The 22,948-nt window shown below is 40.9% G+C and overlaps 1 protein-coding gene across 10 annotated transcripts in view; it reads right to left on the reverse strand.

Annotated features, from left to right (window-relative positions):
• ENPP2 (ectonucleotide pyrophosphatase/phosphodiesterase 2) overlaps positions 1-22,948 on the reverse strand; it is a 70,887-nt gene that overhangs the window by 27,046 nt on the left and 20,893 nt on the right. For all 10 annotated transcript variants that reach the window (XM_068933173.1, XM_068933175.1, XM_068933174.1 and 7 more), the window contains exons 4-11: positions 22,224-22,349; positions 20,185-20,245; positions 18,912-19,009; positions 17,750-17,829; positions 16,390-16,509; positions 7,100-7,155; positions 4,875-4,940; positions 4,110-4,182 (exon numbers count right to left, since the gene is read on the reverse strand). In XM_068933173.1, the coding sequence (XP_068789274.1) occupies positions 4,110-4,182; positions 4,875-4,940; positions 7,100-7,155; positions 16,390-16,509; positions 17,750-17,829; positions 18,912-19,009; positions 20,185-20,245; positions 22,224-22,349 (680 nt within the window). The remainder of the gene's footprint in view (positions 1-4,109; positions 4,183-4,874; positions 4,941-7,099; positions 7,156-16,389; positions 16,510-17,749; positions 17,830-18,911; positions 19,010-20,184; positions 20,246-22,223; positions 22,350-22,948) is intronic.

Here is a 22,948-nt window from a genome sequence, read left to right on the forward strand (position 1 = left end):
TGAAAGCAGAATAGCAGTTATGAGAGCAGACAGCATAAAAGCAAATGAAATTGGTATTTCAGGAGAGGGTAGCTGGGGCTTATGTTTTTTGAAAGGATACAGTTTTGGTTATTTTTTATTCATCAAGTACTAATCCACTAATATTATCAAAAGACTATCGATATAAATTGTCTGCAATGAACTTTACTTAATGAGTGCTTGGGGGAGAGCGTAGGTGGAAATGCAACATCTCACTTGGTTGATGGTTCAAGCATGAGTACTAGCACCTGCCCCGCAGGAACGGCTTTCTACACGCACTTTTTGGCTGAATCAGTGACATCACGTACCCTTATCAGTAGCATTAGCCAGTGCCACCATTCTATGCCAGCCCATGCATCCCACCGAAATCACCTGAGCCCTTCTAGCCACTATCTGGGGACTGCAGGTCATAGAGCTTACCTCCTTCAAATCAACTGGGCAGGGCACTACCACCTGCCTTGTACCAGTTTTATGCCTAATTTGAGAACTGCATTTCCTAGCACTTTCAGTACAACATCTCATATGGGTAAAACTGTGGAGTATTTTTGTTTCGTTTTGGGGTTTTTTTTTTGCACAAACGCACAGATCACTGAGATAGACTTACAGAAGTGAAAAAGTCTTTTTAAGACTTGACTGGAAAAGCTACCATCCCATTATTTAACTCACTGACACTTTTAAACTGTACAGCTCCCGTTGACTCCAACACAAGTTGGAGGCTCTCAGCACTGCTCAGGAAAGCAGCGATAGATGACGCCTACTGGGAGACAGTAGAGTAACTACAGTATGCTAAGTATAACGGAGCACGCTGAATGGGCTTGAGAAGAGTTGGTGATTTATGATGATATTTACTTCTAAGTATTTAGTCAGCTTCCCACAGTTGTTCAGTTACAGAGTTATGTAAATAGGGAAGGGGAAGGAAGGGGATGTTACCATCTGCCATGCTGTTTCATTGCTTCCAAGGCAAGCAGCTGGAAAGGAGATTCTAGTCCAGTCTCATTCGTCTCTCTCCAGAAAGGCATTTTAATAAAGCAGCACCAGAGTTTTCTTTTTTAAAACGCTTCAAGCTTTGTGCAGTCCTGATGAGAGGAGCAGCAGGGAAAGGAAGGATTCTTGTTTTACTCTCTCTGAATAAACTCAGACAGAGCTTCACAATGCCAGAAACACACGAGCGCAGGAAACCCAGGAGTTTTGAACACCGAAAATAGCCGTCTCAAGACAACATGTTAGAGGAGCAGCAGGAACGGCCTAGCAATGCCAATTTTCGACGTGTTTTAGAGCTCTTACAGTAATATATTTCTAGAATATTTTATATCCAAAAAAAGTTAGCTTGGAGAAAAAAATAAAAGCCAAGTTCTTATTAACCAGCCAAATCTTAGTCTTGCTTGAGAAGAGTCAGAGTAAAGTTATGGAGGAGGGAACATCCCTCCTCGCTTACAGAAGGGAACTGTAACATCACAAGGGTAACTAGCCAGCCAAAGCTCTACTTCTTGACCCAGAAGAACCAACCTACCAGAGTTCAACTGCAGAAGCACAGAGGGAAAGAAAATAATTTGCAGAAGTAAATCAAGAGCAAGCATATATTCGATAACTCACATCAACTGTTCCTGAAAATAAAACAGAACTTCCTAAAAATACATCCTAAGAAGTTTATTCATGTCCCACCAAAATAATATCTGGACAACCAGTTCCATGTACATTGAGACTCATGACGTTAGAGGACATGAAAAGTTACTGCAGTGGTCACTGGCCATAACCTGTGTTCCATTTATATGAACAACACTGGCAATTCACCCATAAGGTTTAAGTGCTTCTAATTCACTTTACTCCTAGCTTTTAAGGCACTCTGGACTTATGCTGTTGTGCATACCCTATGTAGTTCCGAGTGCCATCAGCTGAAGTCACCGGAAGCTGAAGATGATCAGCAGTGAACGCCATTAGACCTTTAGGATTATACATTTAAGATACGTTTAGAGCATTACTTGGAATAAGAATCTCTGGTAAACATCCACTTTACTCTAACAGACATTTGAAGGATTTCAAGATGTAAAATTATTCCTCAAGCTATTAAATGCAGCAAGAAAAGCTCACAATAAGATGTTCACTGTTCAAAAGAAGAAATCAGAAGCCCATCTTAAATATAGCAGATAATTGTTCAGAGCTTGTTTTCAAACCTTATTGTTTTGCTGATCTGCCTTTGCATGAAGAAAAATGAAGTGGTCAGGACTAGTCCAACTGTCTAACTGCTGCCAGCTGTATACAAGAAAAGCATGATTTCACAGGGAGGTCATGCTCTCAGTATCAAGGAAGCAGCTGAAAGGGATCCCTTTGAGGACTTCCTTCCCAGCTGATTTATGCAAGTTTTATAGCTCCTAAAAATTATACTGAAAACAAAGTGTAAAGAGAAACAGTATAAAAACTCCCTAGCTTCTCTGTCCTGAAACCAGGCCCCTAACAAATCTCACCATCTGTATACTTACACAGCTGTATTCATTTAGTTAAATTTCCATTCACAAAGTTATGGCCATTATTTAATCTGTAAGCCCGTACATGCTCATCTACTAAATCATCTGTTCTCAATTCGCTAAAAATCAGTTTCATGCTCTTCTTGTGTTTTACACGAGTGGCATAAATCAAGTTATTTGTAAAACTTTCATAAGCTGTGAATTTACACTTACTAAGAGGCTAAGCTTTTCCTTGCAATTAGAGGCCAAACTTTAGATAACTCTCCAGAACCACCCTCAAGCAACAACAGCCTTAGGGCTTTTTGCTTTTGTAATGATTTTTGTTAGGATGATACAATTACCTTTAACTTTTTAGACACCTATAATTAACCTGAAACTAGATTACTCAGCATCAGACTCTTAACTGGCTTGCTAAAGGCTCAAATTAAAAGAAAAAATTCAATGTTATCTTCATAGCCTCCTTTAAGTCCATGGAAAGAGCCCCACAACTCTGTTCAGAAGGAAGTGATTGTCTACAGATAAATAAAATTAGAGTTGTCAGTCATAAGGCACAAGTAATATTTGTAACACTTCAATAAGAAGAGGAACTATAAAGCACCACTGAGTTACACATCCTTGAGCTGTATCAGAACCAGAGAACCCTTATGCCCAACAACCTGTTTGACCAAGTCAGCCATCTCTCCTGATCTGAGCCAAAGGACAACACTAAGATGCACGCAGGTGGCCAGTGTTGTCCTCCAGTATGGTGTTTCAAGCACACAAGTAAGAAACTACTGCTGGGTACCTGGCTGTTCTAGAAGACATATAAAACCTCCTGAAGTCTCATGACTGTGATCTGTGGGCAGACATTTTGCATTGAAACCAGAAGAGTTTTGCCAGATGTTCAGGTCCCAACCACCCTAAGCACAAAATTTGTTTTACCTCCTGACAAATCCCAGTCAACTGCATAGTCTAAGTGCTGTAAACTGTACAGTCTTGGAAGGGAAGCAGTATGTATTCCTTTTAGTCAGCTACTGAAAACCCAAACAAGGGGTTAAACTACTACAGTGTTTTGAACGTAATTTGTCATTAAAATACCTTTCAGCGCTTCAAAACGTTTTCCAAACTCAACAGTCCAGTCTTAGGGAAATAGTATTGGCAGAATTCCTGAACCTTTGTAGGGCCTATATGAAATTAGAAATAGCAGGCTTTTTACAGTTCATGACAGACTGGAATTATCAGTTTGGGTATTGCATGATATCAGCCTTAAAGAAACCTTTTTCCTTCTCTGCCTTTTCCTTCAACATTTTCTGTATGATATTTTTATTACTTTCAGGAAGGATAAATTGTTTGAGGAATGTTAAATTGTGCTGTTGAACCCAATTAATTTCATGTCTTTGCCAAGGAAATCTTTCCATTATATCACACAGAGAAATAGTCTCGTGAAAGGCATTGGCAGTTCCTTCTTAAAAGTGAACCTCAGATGATAAATCCTTAAAACAATAACTTTGTTTTCTCTGGCAGAGGGGGAGCATACTGCAGAAACAGGAGAAAAAAAGTTGCTAAGAACGTTACTCCTGAGCAGTGGCTGTTATTCCAAAAATGTATTCAAGACATGTGCTTTTCATACAGAAGAAAAGCTGTACTAACCTCTGAGTTGAAAGGACCATATCTGTGGCCAGCAGTATCTGGTTGTTCAGAGTAGAAAGCATAAGCGTAAGGCCTGAAAGAAAGAAAAGCCTTGTTCACATAGCTTTCCTTCAATAACAACAAAAAACCTCAAACCTGCCAGGTCAAGTCAAATCAAGTCAACTTTCAGCTAGAGCTGGCTTTATGGAAAGAAACTGTTGTTCAGTCATATGTTTCCATGGTATGATTAAGCAATTAGTTGTTCTACAAATTCATTAAATCCAAGCACACATGCAGGGAGGCTCACGGGGTACCATCTGAGGACACACTCTCTTTTCTTACTGTTGTAAGAGAGATCGTAACAGCAGCTCGCATGAGCTTTGCAGCCAGCAGCATGTGAGAACTCGTGTACTAAAAAAGTAGTGATAATTAACATCTTAGAATTTTCCCAGTACAGTTTCGGGGTACAGTTCTGCAACTGCCATCGCCTGTTAAGGTTGTTAAACCATTATTTGACTCAGCAGGATAAGAACAATGCAACTTAATCCACGTAACTAAATGTTTCTTGACAGGAAAGAAATTCATACCATAAATTTATTGAGAAGAATCAAAATGCTGACGATTAAAAGCTGGGATTCAAAAAAAACAAAAGTCTTCAACTTTGTAATACTACAACAGACTACAAAAAAAAATTGTAAAAATAAAATTTCCCCTTACTCTTCTAGCTACTTTTAGGGACGTGAAAAGGGGCCATTATGCAGCAACAGATGACCATAAGTGAATTACCTTTCATTATCCGGAAGGGTTAACCACTGCAGTATTGTTAATATTCTGCGTTCATGAGGGATGACACTGGACCAAAAAAATGCAAAAAGTATGCCTTGTTATCATAGAATACAAAAAGCATTCAAAAAAGCCACACTATATGAACTGATCCTGACATGATCAAGACCAAACATCATAATGTCATTTTCTTTTAGTATTTTGTATCTTCTCTTTCCTCATTTGGTAGTGATTCTTATTTTGCAAACAGAATTACTTCAGATCTGCTGGATGTCCACATATTCCAAAAGAAAGATAATTAAATGCTTGCCACTGGAGTGAGAACTCAAGGTGGTAAGTTTAACTGCGTGAAGAAGGATCCATTCCTGTAGTTAACCTAGGTAAGCAGTTTTTATTCACAACAGTGTTGCCATTGAAGTCAGATGGATAGCTGGCATGAATAAAAATCATGAAATTGCTCATGTCAGTACAAGTTTACACAATCATCCTTCTCTGGTAGTCTTGAAGATACTGGAAGAGTTCCCATTGACTTACTAGAAACTGAACCAAGGGCTAAAGCCAGCATAAATCAAAACAGGTCCATTTGGAACATCAGGCCAGCAGCACAGTAACTTGCACAACTTTGACAACTTCTCACTCTGCAAAACATGTTCATCCTATTTCATTGTTTGTATCCTGAGACTTCTCGCTTGGCTGCTAAGGCCAAAATTCATGCTATGAGAATGACTAACCTTATAAACAAGCTGTTAAACTTCAAAAGATCTCATCTTGAGCAAGCTCTACAGGCCACTGACCATGCTATTACTAAAAAATAGTAGCGTTTGTTGATCCAGACTCCATCAGATCAACAGCAGACTCCTAAGCCAGGAATCAAATTCAACCATCCTGGATTCACCATGTTGTATCCAACTCAACGTTATTTGGAAGCACATTCAACAGTGAAATAAGGATGCCAACAGCCATTTTTTGCCTTGTGGAGCAACAGTGGTCCCGAGTCTCCTGCTATGCAGACAACTTTCTGTTACAAAACAACTATAAGAACAAGAATTTATGCTAAAAATTAGCAAACTGGGCCATATTTAAGATTATCGTTCCACTTTATGGTATTGCATATAACTGGGCAATGCCATAAAGCTGAATAATATTCTCGGGTATTACCTAGTTTGTAAATTTTTATTAGAGGTGCAATTTCAAAAATCTGCATTATTCCATTTAAGTCATTTGAGATTAAAATCGTTCAACATTTATGTTTTCCTGAAAGACAGTCAATCTAAAAATTCGCTGCCTCAAATTAAATAGCATAGTTTCAAGGAGGATACGTATCATTCATACGTAAAGTGGCTGAATCCCTCTCTTCATATTGGCATTCATATGAACTGTAACTGGTTACCTTCCGTAACATTTTATATCCCAATGCAAATGACCACCAGCTCAGGTGTTTATGACAACTGTCTGGTTGTAATCTTTAGAATTATATAAATTCCTTTGTTTTGTAGAGCACTAGATTGAAGCTAGAGTAGCAAACAGTATTATTCTTAATGGAATTCAAAAAAATAGGCAAACCCCTTGGTACTTCAATCTTCACCGTTTGCCCATTCTCTTCACTAATGGGATCATGCCACCAAAATGACAGGTTGATCCACAGAAATTCCCCAGAACTCAGAAATGATCAAAATTTCCTTCATTTTCATTTAGGAAGATACTACTTAGCTGGGACAAGGGAAAAATAATTTGGAACAGAAGAGATCCTCAAGACTGTTTTTAAGAAAGGAGATTTAGATATCTTATTCAGAGGTCAAACAGACTGAAACATAAAACGAGTGTCTATTTTAAGGGGTGAGCTTTTGAGGCAATTAGGGTGCTGATGTCAAATGACATAGGAGGACAACAAAAGAGTCTTCCACAAATACTCAAAGATCTAGAAAATATTACTAGCAAAACTAAGGGGCAATAAAACACAGACAAATGAAGGAAAATAATTTTTGACAGACATATCTTTTTTTGAGACAATTGCTAAAAATCAGTGTATGAACGTAAAATAGCAAATTGTAGCATTTGTTTTAGTTATGAGAAATATCACACAAAGGAAATAGGAGAGGGTTACAGATGCAGCCTCCAACAAGGCAGACGCTGAAAGCTCAGAGGAAGGAAAATAGGTTAATAAACACTTGTATGAAATTAATTCTGAATTATTCGTTACAAGTCTCCAGAAAACAGAAGGCACTTACACAGACCAGAAGAACGTGCCAGCTTTCACCCCTTGCTTGGCTGCAGTAATCCAAATCTAATGAGGAAAATATAAGAGGATTAGAACGTGTTCAGGTCTTTAACGTCCCCCTAAAATCAAAAGAAAATGTTTTCAAGACACATTCTTCTACGCTGAACCTAGAAATAGGGATGCAGGCTGAAGACTGCAATTTTTAATTCAAACACTTGGAGTAACAAACCCATGCAGATTCTGTAGCAGTGAATCGGTGCTTTACCAGCTATGCCATAAACAATCTAAGCCCTAAACATCTGTATTGCTTTTAATGCAAAGCACTGAGATGCATGGCTAGGCGTTCCCCCAGGATACCACTTAATTTTCACCAGGTGCCATATTTCACCTGAGCACTTCAGTGTTCAATTTTTGGATGTTCGGTTAGGAGACTGCTACACGTTTAAGATCATAACATAAAGCTACTCAGGGTCAGAATAAAGGTCCCTCTATCCCAGTATTCTACCACCAGGAGCAGTCAATAGAAAATGCTTTGGGAAAGCACATACAAAAAAGGGTAGACATGGTGAGTGGGGGAGCAAAGGAAGTGGAGGAGGACTCCTTACTCAGTTTAAGAGCTTTCTGAGCTCACCCAGAACAGTGATTGATGGGAATGATGGAAACAATCTCCATGAATCTATCAAATCTTTTCTTTGAACCCATCTATTTTTATGGCTTCCACAAAAGCTTGCAGCAGCTAGTTCCACAGCGTAATCACACTGCATGGATGTATTTTTCTTTTGTTTATGTTAAGCCTGCCAATTTCACTGAGGCTACGGTAAAGTTCTCATACTGTGAAAACAAGTTATTAATCCATTCTCTTCCCATTTCTGTATACCTTTCATGATTTTATAAGCCTCTTCTGTATTCCCCTCTACTTAGTCCATTCAAGCAGCCTTGGTTTGTTTGATCTTTCTTTAATGAAAGCCATTCCCTACCTCTGGTTATCCTCCTTATCCTTCTCTCTCTCTTCTTTATTAGATGAATACATATACACAAGGCAGGGGAGCGAGAACAATCAAAAATCAGAAGGCCTCAAAATTAAAGTAAGCATGCAATACAAATTTATACCCTGACAGTAGTAAATTTCCTTTGCAAAGAACTATCCAAATTATTTCAAAACCCATTTAAGCAGTAATAGCTTAAAGGCCAGTACTGTGTATGTAACTAGGATATTTCCTCCCCGTGTACCTTATTTATGCATGCTGCATTTCATTCATTTCATTACAATTTAAGCCAAAACAGTTCCCTTACTTGGTAATCGCAAACCCTCTGGTTTACTTTAAATCAGCTGCTTGAAATACATTCAAGACCACTATATCTTGCTGAGGCAGCCACTTAAAATCATCATCTGAGCCTACATTATTCACGTCACGCCTGAATTTTTCACACACTAGTTTTAACTGAAACAAGTTTGGCACAGTCTGAGGAAAGATCATTTCCACATTGAAGCTATAGTAAATGGCAATTATACCTGGACAATGTTATATTCATATTCATGAAAAAATTGTGCATCTTTGCCCTTCAGTCCACATGTGCCCTGGACATACCTCTTCTCTGCATCATGCTCAGTTCTTCTAGATCTTACTGGACCTAATCCAGTTATATTAAAATTAAAACTGTAAAGGAGCATTTGTCTTCACTTCATTCAAAATTTTCAGTAAGGCATTCTCTTTTCCTGGGAAGAATATGTCCTTAATAACTTTACAGAAACGGTGATTTATTAAATAACTGCAGCAACAAGAAGGATCAGAACGCCCGTGCACTTGCAGCCCACTGCTCTCAGTTTTCAGGGGCTTCCAGGCAAGAGTCTGCTTTCAGGGGTGGCTTGTATTAATCAATGCTCATGCTGCCACCAGATGGGGAATCCCCCCAGCATCATCACCCAACTTCTGGAGCCCTAGTCTTGCATGGTGGCACAGAGCACAAACAGATCCGGTTGAAAATTAACCCTTAAAAAAAAAGTTGAAATTATATTGGAATTCTGTTTTGAATTGTGGAATAACAGGGTCATTGTTTTTAAATGTTCACGTAATACGAGCCCTGACAGGACTGGACAGAAAAACACAGGTAAACAAGAATAGAGATGAGAAAGGGCTTGCCCTTTCACAGATCATGTTACTGAGCCCATGGCTGCAGTTAGAGACATAACTGTAGCACAAGGATGCATCCACAAGCTCACTTGCAGCACGTACACAACCCCAGCCGGGAGTCTGTGTCTAACTAAAGCAGGTGATAGTCCACATTCATTAGTAGTTCTTGGGCTACCCCCGTGAAAAGCACTCTTAAAGCAATTACATTTTCCATTACACTGTAGATATACTCCTAGAGCAGAACCCCTTCATGGCAGAGACAAGAGGTCAAATTCAAACTCGGCATGAGGAGCGTCAGCCCCACTGCTGTTATGCTCTTTGGTCTTGCTGTATTTGGAAAACCGTTGTCCCTACAGAGCTGCAGTAAATTTATTTTTCTTTGAAAGTGTTCGAGTTCCTGCAAAGTTTAAGTAATTTTGCAGAAATCTTTGGGCAGTTACCAACAAACTAAGTTCAGGGAATTCAGCATTTGGATTTTACCGTCTGTTAACTCTCGTTTAGCTTTCTAGTGCTTTGGACTGCACAGATCCAAGCAGTTTGATCTGTCTTTGGTTGGCCAAATCAGATCAGCCTTGTTCCACAAGCAGCAGTTCAAGTTGTCCTGTGTTACCCCTGACTCTTAGCCCTAGTGAAATTACCCATGACCCTGTCCATTTCAGGCAGTGATTCTAAACTTGTGCCAAAAGACAGCTTCTCTCTGGCCAAGAAGTTGGTAGCTACTTTTTATTCCAGTCGAGCATACAGCACACTTTATGAATGCCAAGTGAAAACAGCATGACTGCCATCCTGAAAAAGAGGAATGCAAGCAGCCATCCACTTCCCACCTGTGTGAAGGTCAAAGCCACATGCAGCTTGAACCAGCAACCCTTACAAGGCACTGATTCTAGGAAACTTTTGCAAAGCTCTCACAATACCGAGTTCAGGACAGGACAAGAGACAAGGCTGCAGAGTGAAAACTTCTATGTTTTAAACAAGTCTTTGAAAGGGAAGGAAAAGTGGCAATAGAAACAGAGCCCTTGAAGAGCTTTTCCCATACTGGGCTGCAGGGTCTGACAATGTCCCCAGAATAAGCTAAGTAGAGACCATCTCTAATTGTGCAGTCAAAGTGCCTCCCTTAGGTCAGCTCTGGTGGGCAGCAGTGAGGAGAGGGCATGGACTCCCAAAGGCAGCCAGCCTGGACTCCAGACCGGGAAAAACAGCAGCCTCCCTGCTTCCAAGCCTTCTATCTCTGGAAAACAGCAATTTATGTTGGTATTAAACACTGGGATGAGGACACATGTCTGCCGAACTTGAAATAAGCTCAACAACTAAGACAATGATCTGTTCCAGGAAAAGACCAACAAATCACATGGTCCATATCTGACCCCAGCATCTGAGAAGTGAGTTCGCGTTAACTACTGGTTTAACTCAAGGCTACAATAAAATGCTACTGGAGCCTAAAAATAAAGAGAGAGGCTTTGTTTATTTAAAACCAAAATGATAGAATTCAGCACAATTCAACATCATACCTAGCATAACTAAACATTTGCGGAGACATCTTAAAGCATGCTGAGAAGCAACAGGAGTCTTCCAGGTCAGGCATTTCTATCCACATTAAACACACTTGAAACCAAATTTCCAGAGCGTTTTACAGCTGTGACAGTTACTGCTGGTGAATCTAGTGGCAGCAGTCTCAGTTATTCTACTTTATTACCCTGCCCTTTTTACCACTTCGGCAAAAGTAGATGAAAGATGATCCGCTGGCATAGCTGATGTGAGTACCTAGGTTTCCTTACCGTCCTCAGCTACAGGATAGTAACTCCAGCAGAAAAGCACAGCAGCTAAGGCACGTATGAGCATCTGAGTCTTTAAATTCAACTCACTGTCTTGCAAGATGCAAAAGTCATGTCTCTCCTGGGCTAACATACTGTCAATCAGGGTAGGAGAGGAGAGGAAGATGTAGTTGATACCCTCTCAGCCTTATCCATCCAGAACAACAGAAATTAAGAATAGAGTAAGCTCTATCTCCTCCCTGTTGGTTAAAGTAACAATCTTAAAGTTAATTAATCCTAGATGTTCCAGTATTGTGCATGTAAATGTAGTGTGTTATACTAGCCTCCATGGCTGGTCACATCTGTTCAGGTCACTTACCATAAAGTTTGCTGTGTTTGGCATTGCAAGGTCAGTACCATTTGTGAGCTTATGTAATTTATTTGCCATATGTAAATAAATTGGATTTAACTGTTAATATCTCAGAACTTTATAGTAAGCTTTTTTAACTATGTCAGATGTGCATCCCTGGTTTGCATACAGGACAAGACTTTGTCTTGTGAACCATATAAAGGCTATATTTCCACATGAATTTGCTTAACCAGAGAAGAAAGTAAGAGGTAAAAAATTCAGAGATTAACCAACCTGTATTCACATTCACATCACAGGGATTACAGAATACCTAGTTTTTCCAGCGTAGGGAGACCTGTTACATTATAGAACCACAGATTCAACTCTAGCACGCTGGCAAACATTGAAGAAATAAGATACATGATTTGCTATGTGCATACCAAATGTATCCTCTAATTTGAATTATAAAAAATTTTATATGCTCTGACTATATCTCTTCTCCTTTGTTAATGGATAAAAATAGACAGGCTACGCAACACTTGGTGTGGCCATGCCATATGGACCGTGGAAGTCCCAGGTTCTTTCTCTCTTCTTCTGACTCCTAAACAAGATGCATTTTTTGCACACAGATATTACAGGGGAAAATCAACCAAGATAGCTGTCAAACTGTGACAATGTGCACAAAAAGTGCTTCTGCGTCTCTCTACTTTTAGTCTTCCATGAAGAAAGCCGCGCCAGGAGCTTCGCAAAGGCTGCCCGGCACTCGTTGCGCTAGGAGAGTCCGGGCAGCGGCGCGTCCCAGGTCAGGGCCGACGGGAGGGCCAGCTCCAGGGGAGAGCTGTGCAAACACTCTCTCCGCTCACCGGCCAGCAGAGGAAATTGTTGTCAGGAGCAGAAATCAGGCGTACACCAACTGCGGTCGAGGAGAGGTAATGCATGAACAGGAAATCCCTGTCACGCTTCAGGAAAGGTGGGGAAGGGGAAATCGCAGCGTTTCTTCGGTAAACAAAGGCGTACGGGATTGGTACAAGCATGTGGGGTTAACGCCAGGGTGTGCCAAACATAACGCTCCTGAGCCATTTGCAATTTGTCTGGCCAACAAGGTAAAATGCACAGCAGCCACTTCCACCCTCCTTGTCCCTTTAACAAGATGCAAATGGACTGACAGCTTTGAGCAGCTCAGCACTGCCCAAACAAAAGATTCGGCCTCTTAATTAATTAGACAGAACCAAAGTGCCCTGTCTTTTTGGGGTTTTTTTGTTTTTTTTTTTTTTTTAAAAACATGGTTCAAGCCAGGAAAAAGAAACACTTCTCAAAATCCAAAATTTAAAGACACGCCTCCCTTCTCCTTCCCCCAACAACCTGCCCCCTTCCGCTGGCAACAAAGTGATGGCAAAACACGATGGCTCAGGGCAAGAGCTCAGGATGAAAAGGCGGATGGCAGCTTTCTGCAGAGCCCTTTCCCCTCAGCTGTAACTATCACCGCAACACTCAGGTCAGCCAGGCAAGAACAACGAAAATAGGAAGTTCTTTCTGTAACCCTTAGGTGGTCAAAACCAACAACATTTGGATTAACGGAAGAGCAAAATGATTGCTTTTATGCCAACAATAGCTTTGATATGGAATATGAAATTCAGATAAGCATCAGGAATATATAGTTAAGACGTATAGCAGTGATGCCCAGTGTCTATAAACACAGCTTTATGACACGCTCTCACTTCTTTAGGAACGCGACGTCCCTTTTTTAAGGCTCAGCTCTGCATCCCAAGCTGAGCCCTTTTGAAGGGTTATTCTCACTTAAAATGTCTAACAGTGAATGTAAAGTTTCATAAAAGGTGCCCTAAGCATCCCTCAATACTTTAAGATATTTCTGAAAAAGAGAGGCATCTTTGGAAGCAAATTTAGATCCCAGAGGTGCTACCTTGTGACAGGGCCTCTCTGTCTCCATTAATTACTGGAGAGCAGTTTTATAGTTGTCACCTTCTGATCTCAGGAGGGTCAATGGTTTATTTCTAAGGATCATGAAAGGTCATTAAGAAAAGTAATGTATCACCAGTAAGGTTAAGCTCACTACACCAAATCACTCATTGGAAAATATTTAAGATGCCACAAACAGAAGGAGATGGAAAACTACTGCTAAGGCAGCTGGGGGCCTGATTTAGGCAGTTCACTTAAATTTACATGGAATAAAAAGAGTCTGTGTCATGAAAAATAGAGGGGGAACATAACGATAATGAGTGGTTATGCACTCAAACACTTTTGTTATAAAAAAAACAAGTTATTTTACACAATAAGCCAGAAAACTAGGTCTCAGGAGGTCACACAATCAGTTAGAATTCCTTGAAACGCTTCCAGACTACCTTCTCCTCCCTTCTCCTTTTCTTAAGGCTCTTAAAATTAATTTCTTGTAACTCCTGATGTGGAAACACTCAGCTACTCATCTGCCAAATCCCACTGATGTTACATGGTAATCTGGATGTTTCCCAGCAAGACGCTGACTATAAGAACAAGTAATTAAAAAAAGTCTTTAACAAAGCATTATACAATAGACCAACCTCCGTGAGCAGGCAAGTATTTCAGAAGTGATCACCATTAAATGACATTCTCTTCTAGCAAGTTTCTGGGGATGCTAGACATTTTTATTGCTTTCCTGGGGAAGGTAGGCAGTTTTAGGCTACAACTTCCAGGTCTTTGCAAACCAAGCACTACTCTGAAGTTGTCCAAGTACTTCAGTTTGAGACCTAAGATCTAAAAGAAGCTATCAAAATAAATTTTTCTGTAAAATATCAGATAAGATTTCCCTTCCTCTTCCCCCCCCCTCAGTTTTACTCTCTCATCTTTGACTACTCAGCTATTTTTGTCAATCTACATCAATGTGATATTTAGAGAATATTATTAAAAGGACTTGGTTTGGGAATGTGCATAAATCATATATAGACAGAGAGGTTTTCTTCATCGAAATCTGTCCCCCAAGTTTTAAGAGCTCATCTTTGCATTTTCCTGACTTTGCTAGTAAAGTTATGCAAAACATGCAGCTCTTCCACATCATAATTACATCATATTTCTGCAAGAGATCTACCATCTTCTTACCTCTATCAGATTTGTCAAACTTACAGGTTTCCCTGTAAGTTTGCAAGTATTTGGGCCTGAATTAGCGTCCTTCCTCTGAACATTTGTTTCTGATTCTCCAAAGACATTTCCAGGCTTATTGTATTTTATTTTTAACACTTTGAGATCAGCTGTTTTATTTTATCATCCATACTCATGTATGCAACACTCCCCACTATCCTCTGAAAAATCTCATTCGGTCTGTGGTGATCCACTGGTTCATAGCTTCCTTGAACTCTTCTCCACTGACTTTTTTCATGACTCCTGTTTACAATCCATAGCAACTCCTACGCTCTGGAACAACACAGGTGCTTCTAAAGGATGGGTGTGGGAATTATCTAATATTCCCTACTCAGCACAGTAGGTGATGCAATATTCTTAGAGAGATATGTTGTACTCTAAAAATATTGTGGTTTGAAGTTAGAGGCATTTTTGAGTCCCCAGCAGAGGAACTACCTCCTACCTAGTTTTGATTAACGTAAAATGCGCAATGAAATTAGCGATGCATAATTAAGTTACAGCTGCTTAAGAAGTTGCCACACAGCAGCTGAGCCACAATATTGCCTCTGAGCTCGATGTTTGACTGCAGGAAATTGGAGGTTGGCTTGTAAAGGACCTGTGGCTGCTCCAGCTGAAGCAGAGACAGATGAAGAGGTTACCTGCTGCTGCCCCTTCAGTGCACGCATCCTTGATCCTGCCTCTCCTTTGCTCACGTCTACCAGCACAGCAAGGCACATTTCCTCACTCTGTCCTGTCCAAACAAGCCATGCTAAAAGCTAACCCAGGTCACAGTTGGGCAAGGGAGTGACTACACTCACTATTATGCTGACAAACTTTACAAGAGAACAAATATCTCATCCTGGCTCGGCTACAGCCAGATACATCTGCTAGTCACACATCTGTCTGCAGCTCCAAATGGCCTTGATTTGCATTTGTTGCAGACAAAAATCACTCACAAACAACACACACTAACTCAACAAGCCTAAAAAACATCCACATAACTCCCTTTAGTCTCTTGGGATAATTCTGTCTTAGAGTTTGGGGGCTGACAAATGACCATCTTAGCAAACAGCTCTGACAACTTATGGCGTTCCCAATCCCTTCCTGATTTCCCCCACATCCATCACCTTTCTTGTAGGGTTATTTGGTTGGGTCTTTTTAAAGAACTTTTCACCACAGATTATAGTTCCCCAAACAATCAGTTCAACAACATATGTATGCACCTTGGCATTTAAAATCTATTAGCTTAATTTAAAACCACTTCTCCTTGCAGTTTAAACAAAGCCACCACAGCATGCACCAACAGGAGAAAGTGCAGCAGAAGCAGGGGGACCTTCCCAGCTGTAGCAAGGCAGGACACTTTGAAGGAGACCATTTGCCTGTCCAGAGGAGGGATTCAAGAACAGAGGAAAAAAACCAGTTCAACGCTGGTCTATGAGACAGTGCCTAGTTCAACCATTGCTGCCATGTTCAAGGCAGAAATTAATTCACAAGCTTCTATAGCAAGTCAGGTAACAGTGATCACTTGTGGACTTAAATAATTATGAAGCTGTGCCACGCTACTCTGACAGAACATTAATACTCGAGCTGCCACAAGAACATTACCAGGACGAAAACCTGAGAAACCTATAATGAAAAGGAAACATTATGCCTTGGTGACAAAAATATAGTAATTCGTGTTAAACGGCTGCCGAAAGTGAGGGTTTTTTCCTAGCCACGTCTAATTTATACTTATCAACACAAGCACCGTTCCATAATCAATGGTTTTATTATTCTGAAAAGCAAAAGCCAACTCCAAATGTTACATTAACATGATAGACACAGGGCCAGCCGCAGGGAGATTAGGTACAAATTGTTCACAGATGTATTTTTTTAATTATTATTATTGGCTATGTTCCACAGCACAGGGGGAGGGGAAGGAGGAGGAAAGGAGGAGGGAGGAGGAGGGAATCAAACTTACTGGTTGACCTCCCCACCATCTGTGATTGAATTTCTCTCGCCCTCGAAGACTGAAGCTGGCATCGAACACTGGGTCATACATCGAATTGCCAACGATTCCATGTGATTCAGGATAGAGTCCCTTTGTGCAAAAGTAGATTAATTAGTAAAAAACCTAATGCACATAAATCCAGTTCTCCATAGCTATCCACAAATACCACTAAATTATTTTAAATTGAGTATCCTTGTAACTGCACACCAGAAGAGACTTTCATTTTAAGACAGGCACATTTAAAACTGCCTGTAGTAATTAAAGCAGTAGGAGATGATTGAATTGTGTTACGAAGCACAAAAACTGCTGTTACTGGATACTTTAAGGTATTTCCACACTGGATAAAAGTTAGTTTGGGGCCATCTAAAATAAGCAAAAACTTATGAAAAGACGACTGATTTGAACTTTCAGTTCCTCTTTATGAATACCCTTTATGAAACAGTAATTCATTCTTTGGTGGCAAGAGTAACACTTAGCATTTCCATTTTATAATGTTTTATCTTCACCAGTGCCTCTGAGATAAGTGTTATTCCCAAGAAGAAACTGAGGCAAATCACGCAGAGCCATGGCTTTCCTCTATTCCCCTAGCAGTAAAGGGGATTTAAGAGGTTTCTTCTCTTCTCCCTGTCTCAGCCCTCTCAGCCCACTCCCATCCCCAGGTATTTATTTCTCCATTCCCTTTCTCTTCCCAATTAATGTTTGGGCAGAGGCTGCAGCCTACAGGGAAGAACAAAAAGAAAAAAAAAAAAAAAAAGGGAAAAAACGCAGCTGTAGGTCAGGAAGGATGGGAACCCCTTGACCCAGCTTCAGAAGCACTGTCACTGCCACGCAGGAGCGTCTCGCAGCCCCAGCGGGGACAGACTGACTGCCAGCATCACCGCCAGGCTATGGAGGTGGCCGTTCATTTTATAGCAGAGCCAGCACGGCACCCAGACATGCTCAGCAGCTGTAAATTGTGAAGTCGGCTGTTAAATCAGCCCCACTGACTTCAGTTGCTCCAGCGAAGGAACAACTGCTGGTTGTATTCTCGTGGTAGGATTTCTTTTTCTCCCCCCCCCCTAGAAAAAACTGTGACCTATAATTACACAGCAGTACAAACAACACCAGAAGCAGGCATAAGAAAGCACAGGAAAGCTGCAACACAGTGTATAATGGTGAGATACACTTTATCTGAGAACTCCAAAACGTTCAGGAGAATACTTAACCTAACGGACAGTGGAACAGGAGGGACAGCCAAGCAGTTCTAATAAAAAATTTTGCCTCCCACAGCCCGCATTTCTAGTGAAGTGCAACATTTTATCATCAAAAAAAATCCTTCCCAGAGACTTACGGTGGCAAGGGTGTACAAGTTGGGGAAGGTTTTGGTAGGGTATACAGGTCTCATATAAGGAGAATGTGTTCCACAAGATCCTGAAAAAGTCAATAGTGAATGCAAACATTAGAAAGCGAAGCCAGCATACACAGAAAACAAAAATAAAAGATGTCATTTGCTTTCAGCAGAAGCAAACTGCAGAAACTGGTTAAATTTTAACTGATTCAAATGAACAGTCTGCACCATAACAGTGGCCAGCCTTCCCACAGGACAAGGCACTCATTCACTCTTTGCACTTCACAAAACCCAGCTAAAATAATAATGCAGCCGCAGGACTACGAAACTGTCCATACACAGTTACCCCTTTTGTATTAGCCTCCTTCCAGATCCATAGTCATTAGAAGTATCTTGCTATTAGGTAAATCAGCAGGAGAAAACACAGGCTAATTTTAAGTGACAAATATACCAGAGCTTCAGTTTCACAATGGGCTTTGGCTACAGCTGTCCTGATGGCTACACAAATACAAGGGCCAGCACATACACAGGGAAAACACTGTTTAAGAGTATGGGCACCCACACAAACTACCACACCATAGTGGGAAGCTCAGCAGATACACAGCGTGTCCAGCACTCCACAAAACCTCCAGAGTGCTGCTCCCTGGCGATGAACACGGGGCTGCTCCCTGCTGGAGCATGCCCCCGGCCCGTTAGCACACACCAGCTGACTCGCTGCAGCTTCAGGACCTGCTTACCCTTAGCTTTAACATTTCTGACTCAAAGGGAAAATTTTGTGGCACCTCCCAACCAGCCTATAAAAGTGCACGATATATATCACATACTGGGGATTCATTTCTTTGTTGACTAAGAATCAACTTCACTTGCCTGAGCAGCATTCCCAAAGGAAGCAGCTCTCTTCCCGCTCCTTGACTGCCCTGTTCTGCTTTACCCAAGGTGTCTGCTGGTTTGAAGAGCCATCTAAAACCAAAGGGGACTTCTGCTATTTCACTTACATGGAAGGAAGATTTAATCTTTGTCAGACCTTTGAGTCTGAAGGGCCCTGCATTTGGCCGAGCCCTTCTACCAGCCAGCACCAAGCTGACTTTTTCCTCAATAAACAATGAAAACAATTGGACTGCAAGAGACTGTCTTTTCTTCATTGCAACAAAATAGATGTACTTACTCAGTTTTTCAATATTGGGCATGACCTTGCTCCCTTTCTTCATGTATGATGCACGGAAACCATCAACAGAGAAAATGATCAAAGGAGGACGAACAAAGCTAAAAGCAAAACCAGCAGGACTGTAAGGCAGCATTTCAAAATGTTTTTTATGTCCACATGCCGAATGAGACCCCTGAGTATTTAAAGTATAGGTATTGCAAGTGCTATATGTCTCTAATTTTTTGCTTATAGAACAGATCAACACAAACTACTAATATTCACATTTAATAGTATCCAGCATTCAGTCATGGTCAGTCAAGAGCCTGAGTTTCAACAAAAAAGACATCCTCCTTGTGCAGCCAGCAGTGTACAGCCAGTAAAGGTAAATACTTACATAAGGGGATGGAGGAAAAAAGAATAGTAAGCACGAGTACCCAGCCTAGCACACAATTTGTTTTTACAAACCTTATGTCTCATAACACCTGGTCTTCACTCCTTAAACAAAAGTCAATGTGGTATTTTACATCTGCTCTATGGGGCAGAACCCATTCTCACATATTAAAGATAACAGTACTCCATATTTTTTTATTATGTTTTTATTACTACTTCTATGAGGAGTTGAGCCCAGTCAGGCATAGATGTGTCCGAGACGCACTTGGGCTTATCCACCAGTCACGCACTGGTGGGTAAGCCATCACTGGAGTCACTCACTGGAGAGGCTGGTGCTCCTGCCTCCTCATCACACGGTCTGAGTTGCAGTGCAGCACGGCACCTTAGCAGGTGCTTAACATCAAGCATAATAGCAAGCCAATTGGTTTAGTAAAATACCTACATTCTTCAAGTTGTTCACAGGTTTGAATATTTCACTAAGTCAAGGCCAAACCCCCTCACTCAGGAAAATAGTACTTAAAAGAAATGGGGGGGGGGCTGAACTACATTCACATGTGGCTCAACCTGAATTCTACCGAAATGAGAAAAACATTTCCACAGACTTAAGGGAGTTTGGTTACCTTCCCCACCCAGAGAAGTGAGGCAGGCAAACTGCTCAGCAGGTGATCAAAGGACAAAGAGTTCAAGCCCACACATCATATACCACTACTCATCCAGAAGTGGAAAGGGGAATGAGTTACAATGCGACCAGCCCAATTTTACAGCCAGTGAAACACAGGACAGCAACAAACCCACAGCCATTCGGCAAAGGAACTGCAAGGCCAGCAAAGAAATTCAGCGTTCAAAGGCCCAGGGACTATTTGCCTTGTTAATTTTAATTTGAGGTTGCATGCAAAACACTTACCCTGCTGGACATTCAGGAGTCTTTATTTCTTCACAATCGTCATCTACCCAGTGGGTTTCCCCTACCAGGGAAATCGCAGAGTTAAAAAAATTATATATGGACACAGCTACAGGTTTTGCAAAAGATTTCAAAAAAAGAAGTCTAGCTCCAGTTAGTGGACCATCTTGTCATACTTCCTGTGAATAATGATGAGGTCTCTTCTACAGAGCTGAAGAACTGACCAGATTATATTCTATTCAACAAGAATACCCAGACTAGCGCTGCTAGAAGTAGGTCTTAAAACTGGAGTCAAAAGTATCCTTTTAGTTGCAGGAGACAGTGGTAAAGCTTTAGACACAGTGGTCTTTTTTTTTTGATCCATCAAAAAGGGCAGTGCTGCTTCTGGCTGTGAATTCCTACCCTCCTTCCCACCAGCTCTGATGTCTCCATGAGCTCATTCAGCTGGCTAAAGTCACAAAACAAAACTCATTCTGGGGAAGAAAAACAACCCTAAATAGTTTCCAGCTGGTTTAGTGTGCTGATCAGCTCATGGAAGGATCAGGTGAGACCCAGACACAGCTAAAAAAGCATCAATACTCCTTCAGAGTAAAATTATTTTAAATTATGTTATGTAATCAACTATTTTAGCAATTTTTTTTTTTTGCTACTGAATGCTGACTATAGAGCAGATAATGACCTGCACTTTTCACAGGTCAACTGGAAAGCAAATTATTCACTAACGAGGCTCACTTCCTGAACCTGGCACTATTAAAGGAATTACAGTTCAATTAAAAGGGCAAAACAGAAAGCACCATAGAAAAGAGCTGCAGGAAATGTGTCCTGCAGCAATTCTAATTGACCATGACAGGAGGTGGAGGGAAGATTTCCAAGAAAAAAACACTATCCTTAGATAGGCAAAGGCATGAATAAAGAGGAAACACTGTTCTCACATAAGGCTTATTCCTGTCAGACTGCCAGGGTCATTGAGATCATTTGTTATTAGCCAATTAAACAAAGATTATGTACATTAAAGCAGGAGACATGTAAATTCCTCTGACTTGACCCTTGTAAGAGGGAGTGCACAAAAAAAGCAGGAACTGAGAACTATACCAGTATTTGAGCAGTTTCAGCCTTGTGTTTTTTTGCAGAGGGGAAGAATGCAGTCTACTGGGACTGGCTGGAAGATGCATATTTAATTTTGATTCCCAATAATAAAACTCAAGTAAAGAAAAGCCCATTTTCAGTGCATCGATCTGGACTATTACCATCTTCTGAATTTATGCAGTTGGCCAACAGGGGTGTGGAAGACAAAATTTCAAGCCTTATTCCCTCCACCATTACAGTGAATAAATGAAGACTAAGAACTAGCTGAGATCCAGAACTGAGTGTATATAAGGCTTATTACTAAGAACTGGAAGACACATTACATAAGGCAGGACATGTTTCAAAAAAATCAGGGTACAGGATGAAAATTAAGCTTTCATAGCCCATCCACCGCAGGGTGCAGGCCATATTGTGGCCATGGTGTGTCTGGAAGGTGGCACAGCCACCCCTACCATGACACTTGGAGCCTATGCCACCCTTCTAGGGATTACGGCCCTTGTATTCACTCCACTCCTGCCTCAGGAGAAACAAAGCACTCAGGTATTGGGCCAAGTCATTTGAGCAGAAGCTTTTGTGACAGGGGTGGGGAGAGGCCTTTGAGACAGAGATAACATATCTAGTAATGGTCAGTTCTTTCCAAGATGTCAGATATCTCTTTTCTCTGTGATGCAGACAAGTGTATCTGAATACCTTGGTATTCTCCTTTAAGTTCTTCTTTGTCCACCCACCCTTTTCTCCTCCCACCAGTATTTTTGCAGGCAAATACAATGTCTTTCCACCATCAGTGAATTAGAAGTATCCAGCTTTCCTAGTGTTGGAGATCTCATCCATATAGTCTTCCATATATTCTTCCTCCCAAAAATCAGAACAAAATAAGGAGAGGGGATCTCCTTTAGAAGGATACGCTTTACCCATAGGTCTACCTTCTATCAGGTTCAGAAAGACCAAAGACTTACCTTTGCAAATGACTTGGTAATTAGTGCAACAATCTCCTCTACTTAAGCAGTCTTCAGAGCAGTGACAAGCATTATCATCATTCCTGGTTTCTCCACAGCGATCTTTGGTACATTCCCAGCCCCGAGCTAAAATATTCACAGGATAAGCAAGAATGGCAGATTATAATCAAAATAAAAAACTACTCACTCAAGCCATAATGACAACACTCTAGTCCTCGTTAAAGTTGGATCTAAAGTTTATGGCCCTGTTTTAGGGAATTCAAGACCTCTGAAGGAGGCATGTTGACCATAAACAAAAAGGAGCCTTGTGTCCTGCAGATGCAGGAAGGCTCCTCCATCCATATACAAGTGCTTTCAACCCTCAGGTGCTGCACTCCAAGCTCTTCACAAACTGAATGCAAGCAAAGATGTAACTGGTGGAAAAGAAAAGACAAGACGGACTCCTGAAGGATAGGTGGAGCATAAACTAAGAACACTGGTGTTTCTTAGACACTATTCTTTTTCTCCTAATTATTAGGAAGTCCCAATTCAATGCATGGAAAATGGAGAAAGTTGAAAAGGGGCTATATGGCATGCAAACTGGTGCTCTACTTATATCAGTCCCTTGTGCACAAGAGGCAGAAGACGCTTTCTAATACCTTAGCGGGTGAGATTCAGTACGAACCACAAAAAATTATGAGAGCAAAAACTGCTTTCCAAGGAAAAACAGCTGTAAAACACACCAG

Source organism: Struthio camelus, chromosome 2 (assembly GCF_040807025.1).
Source record: "Struthio camelus isolate bStrCam1 chromosome 2, bStrCam1.hap1, whole genome shotgun sequence".
Lineage (NCBI taxonomy): Eukaryota > Metazoa > Chordata > Aves > Struthioniformes > Struthionidae > Struthio > Struthio camelus.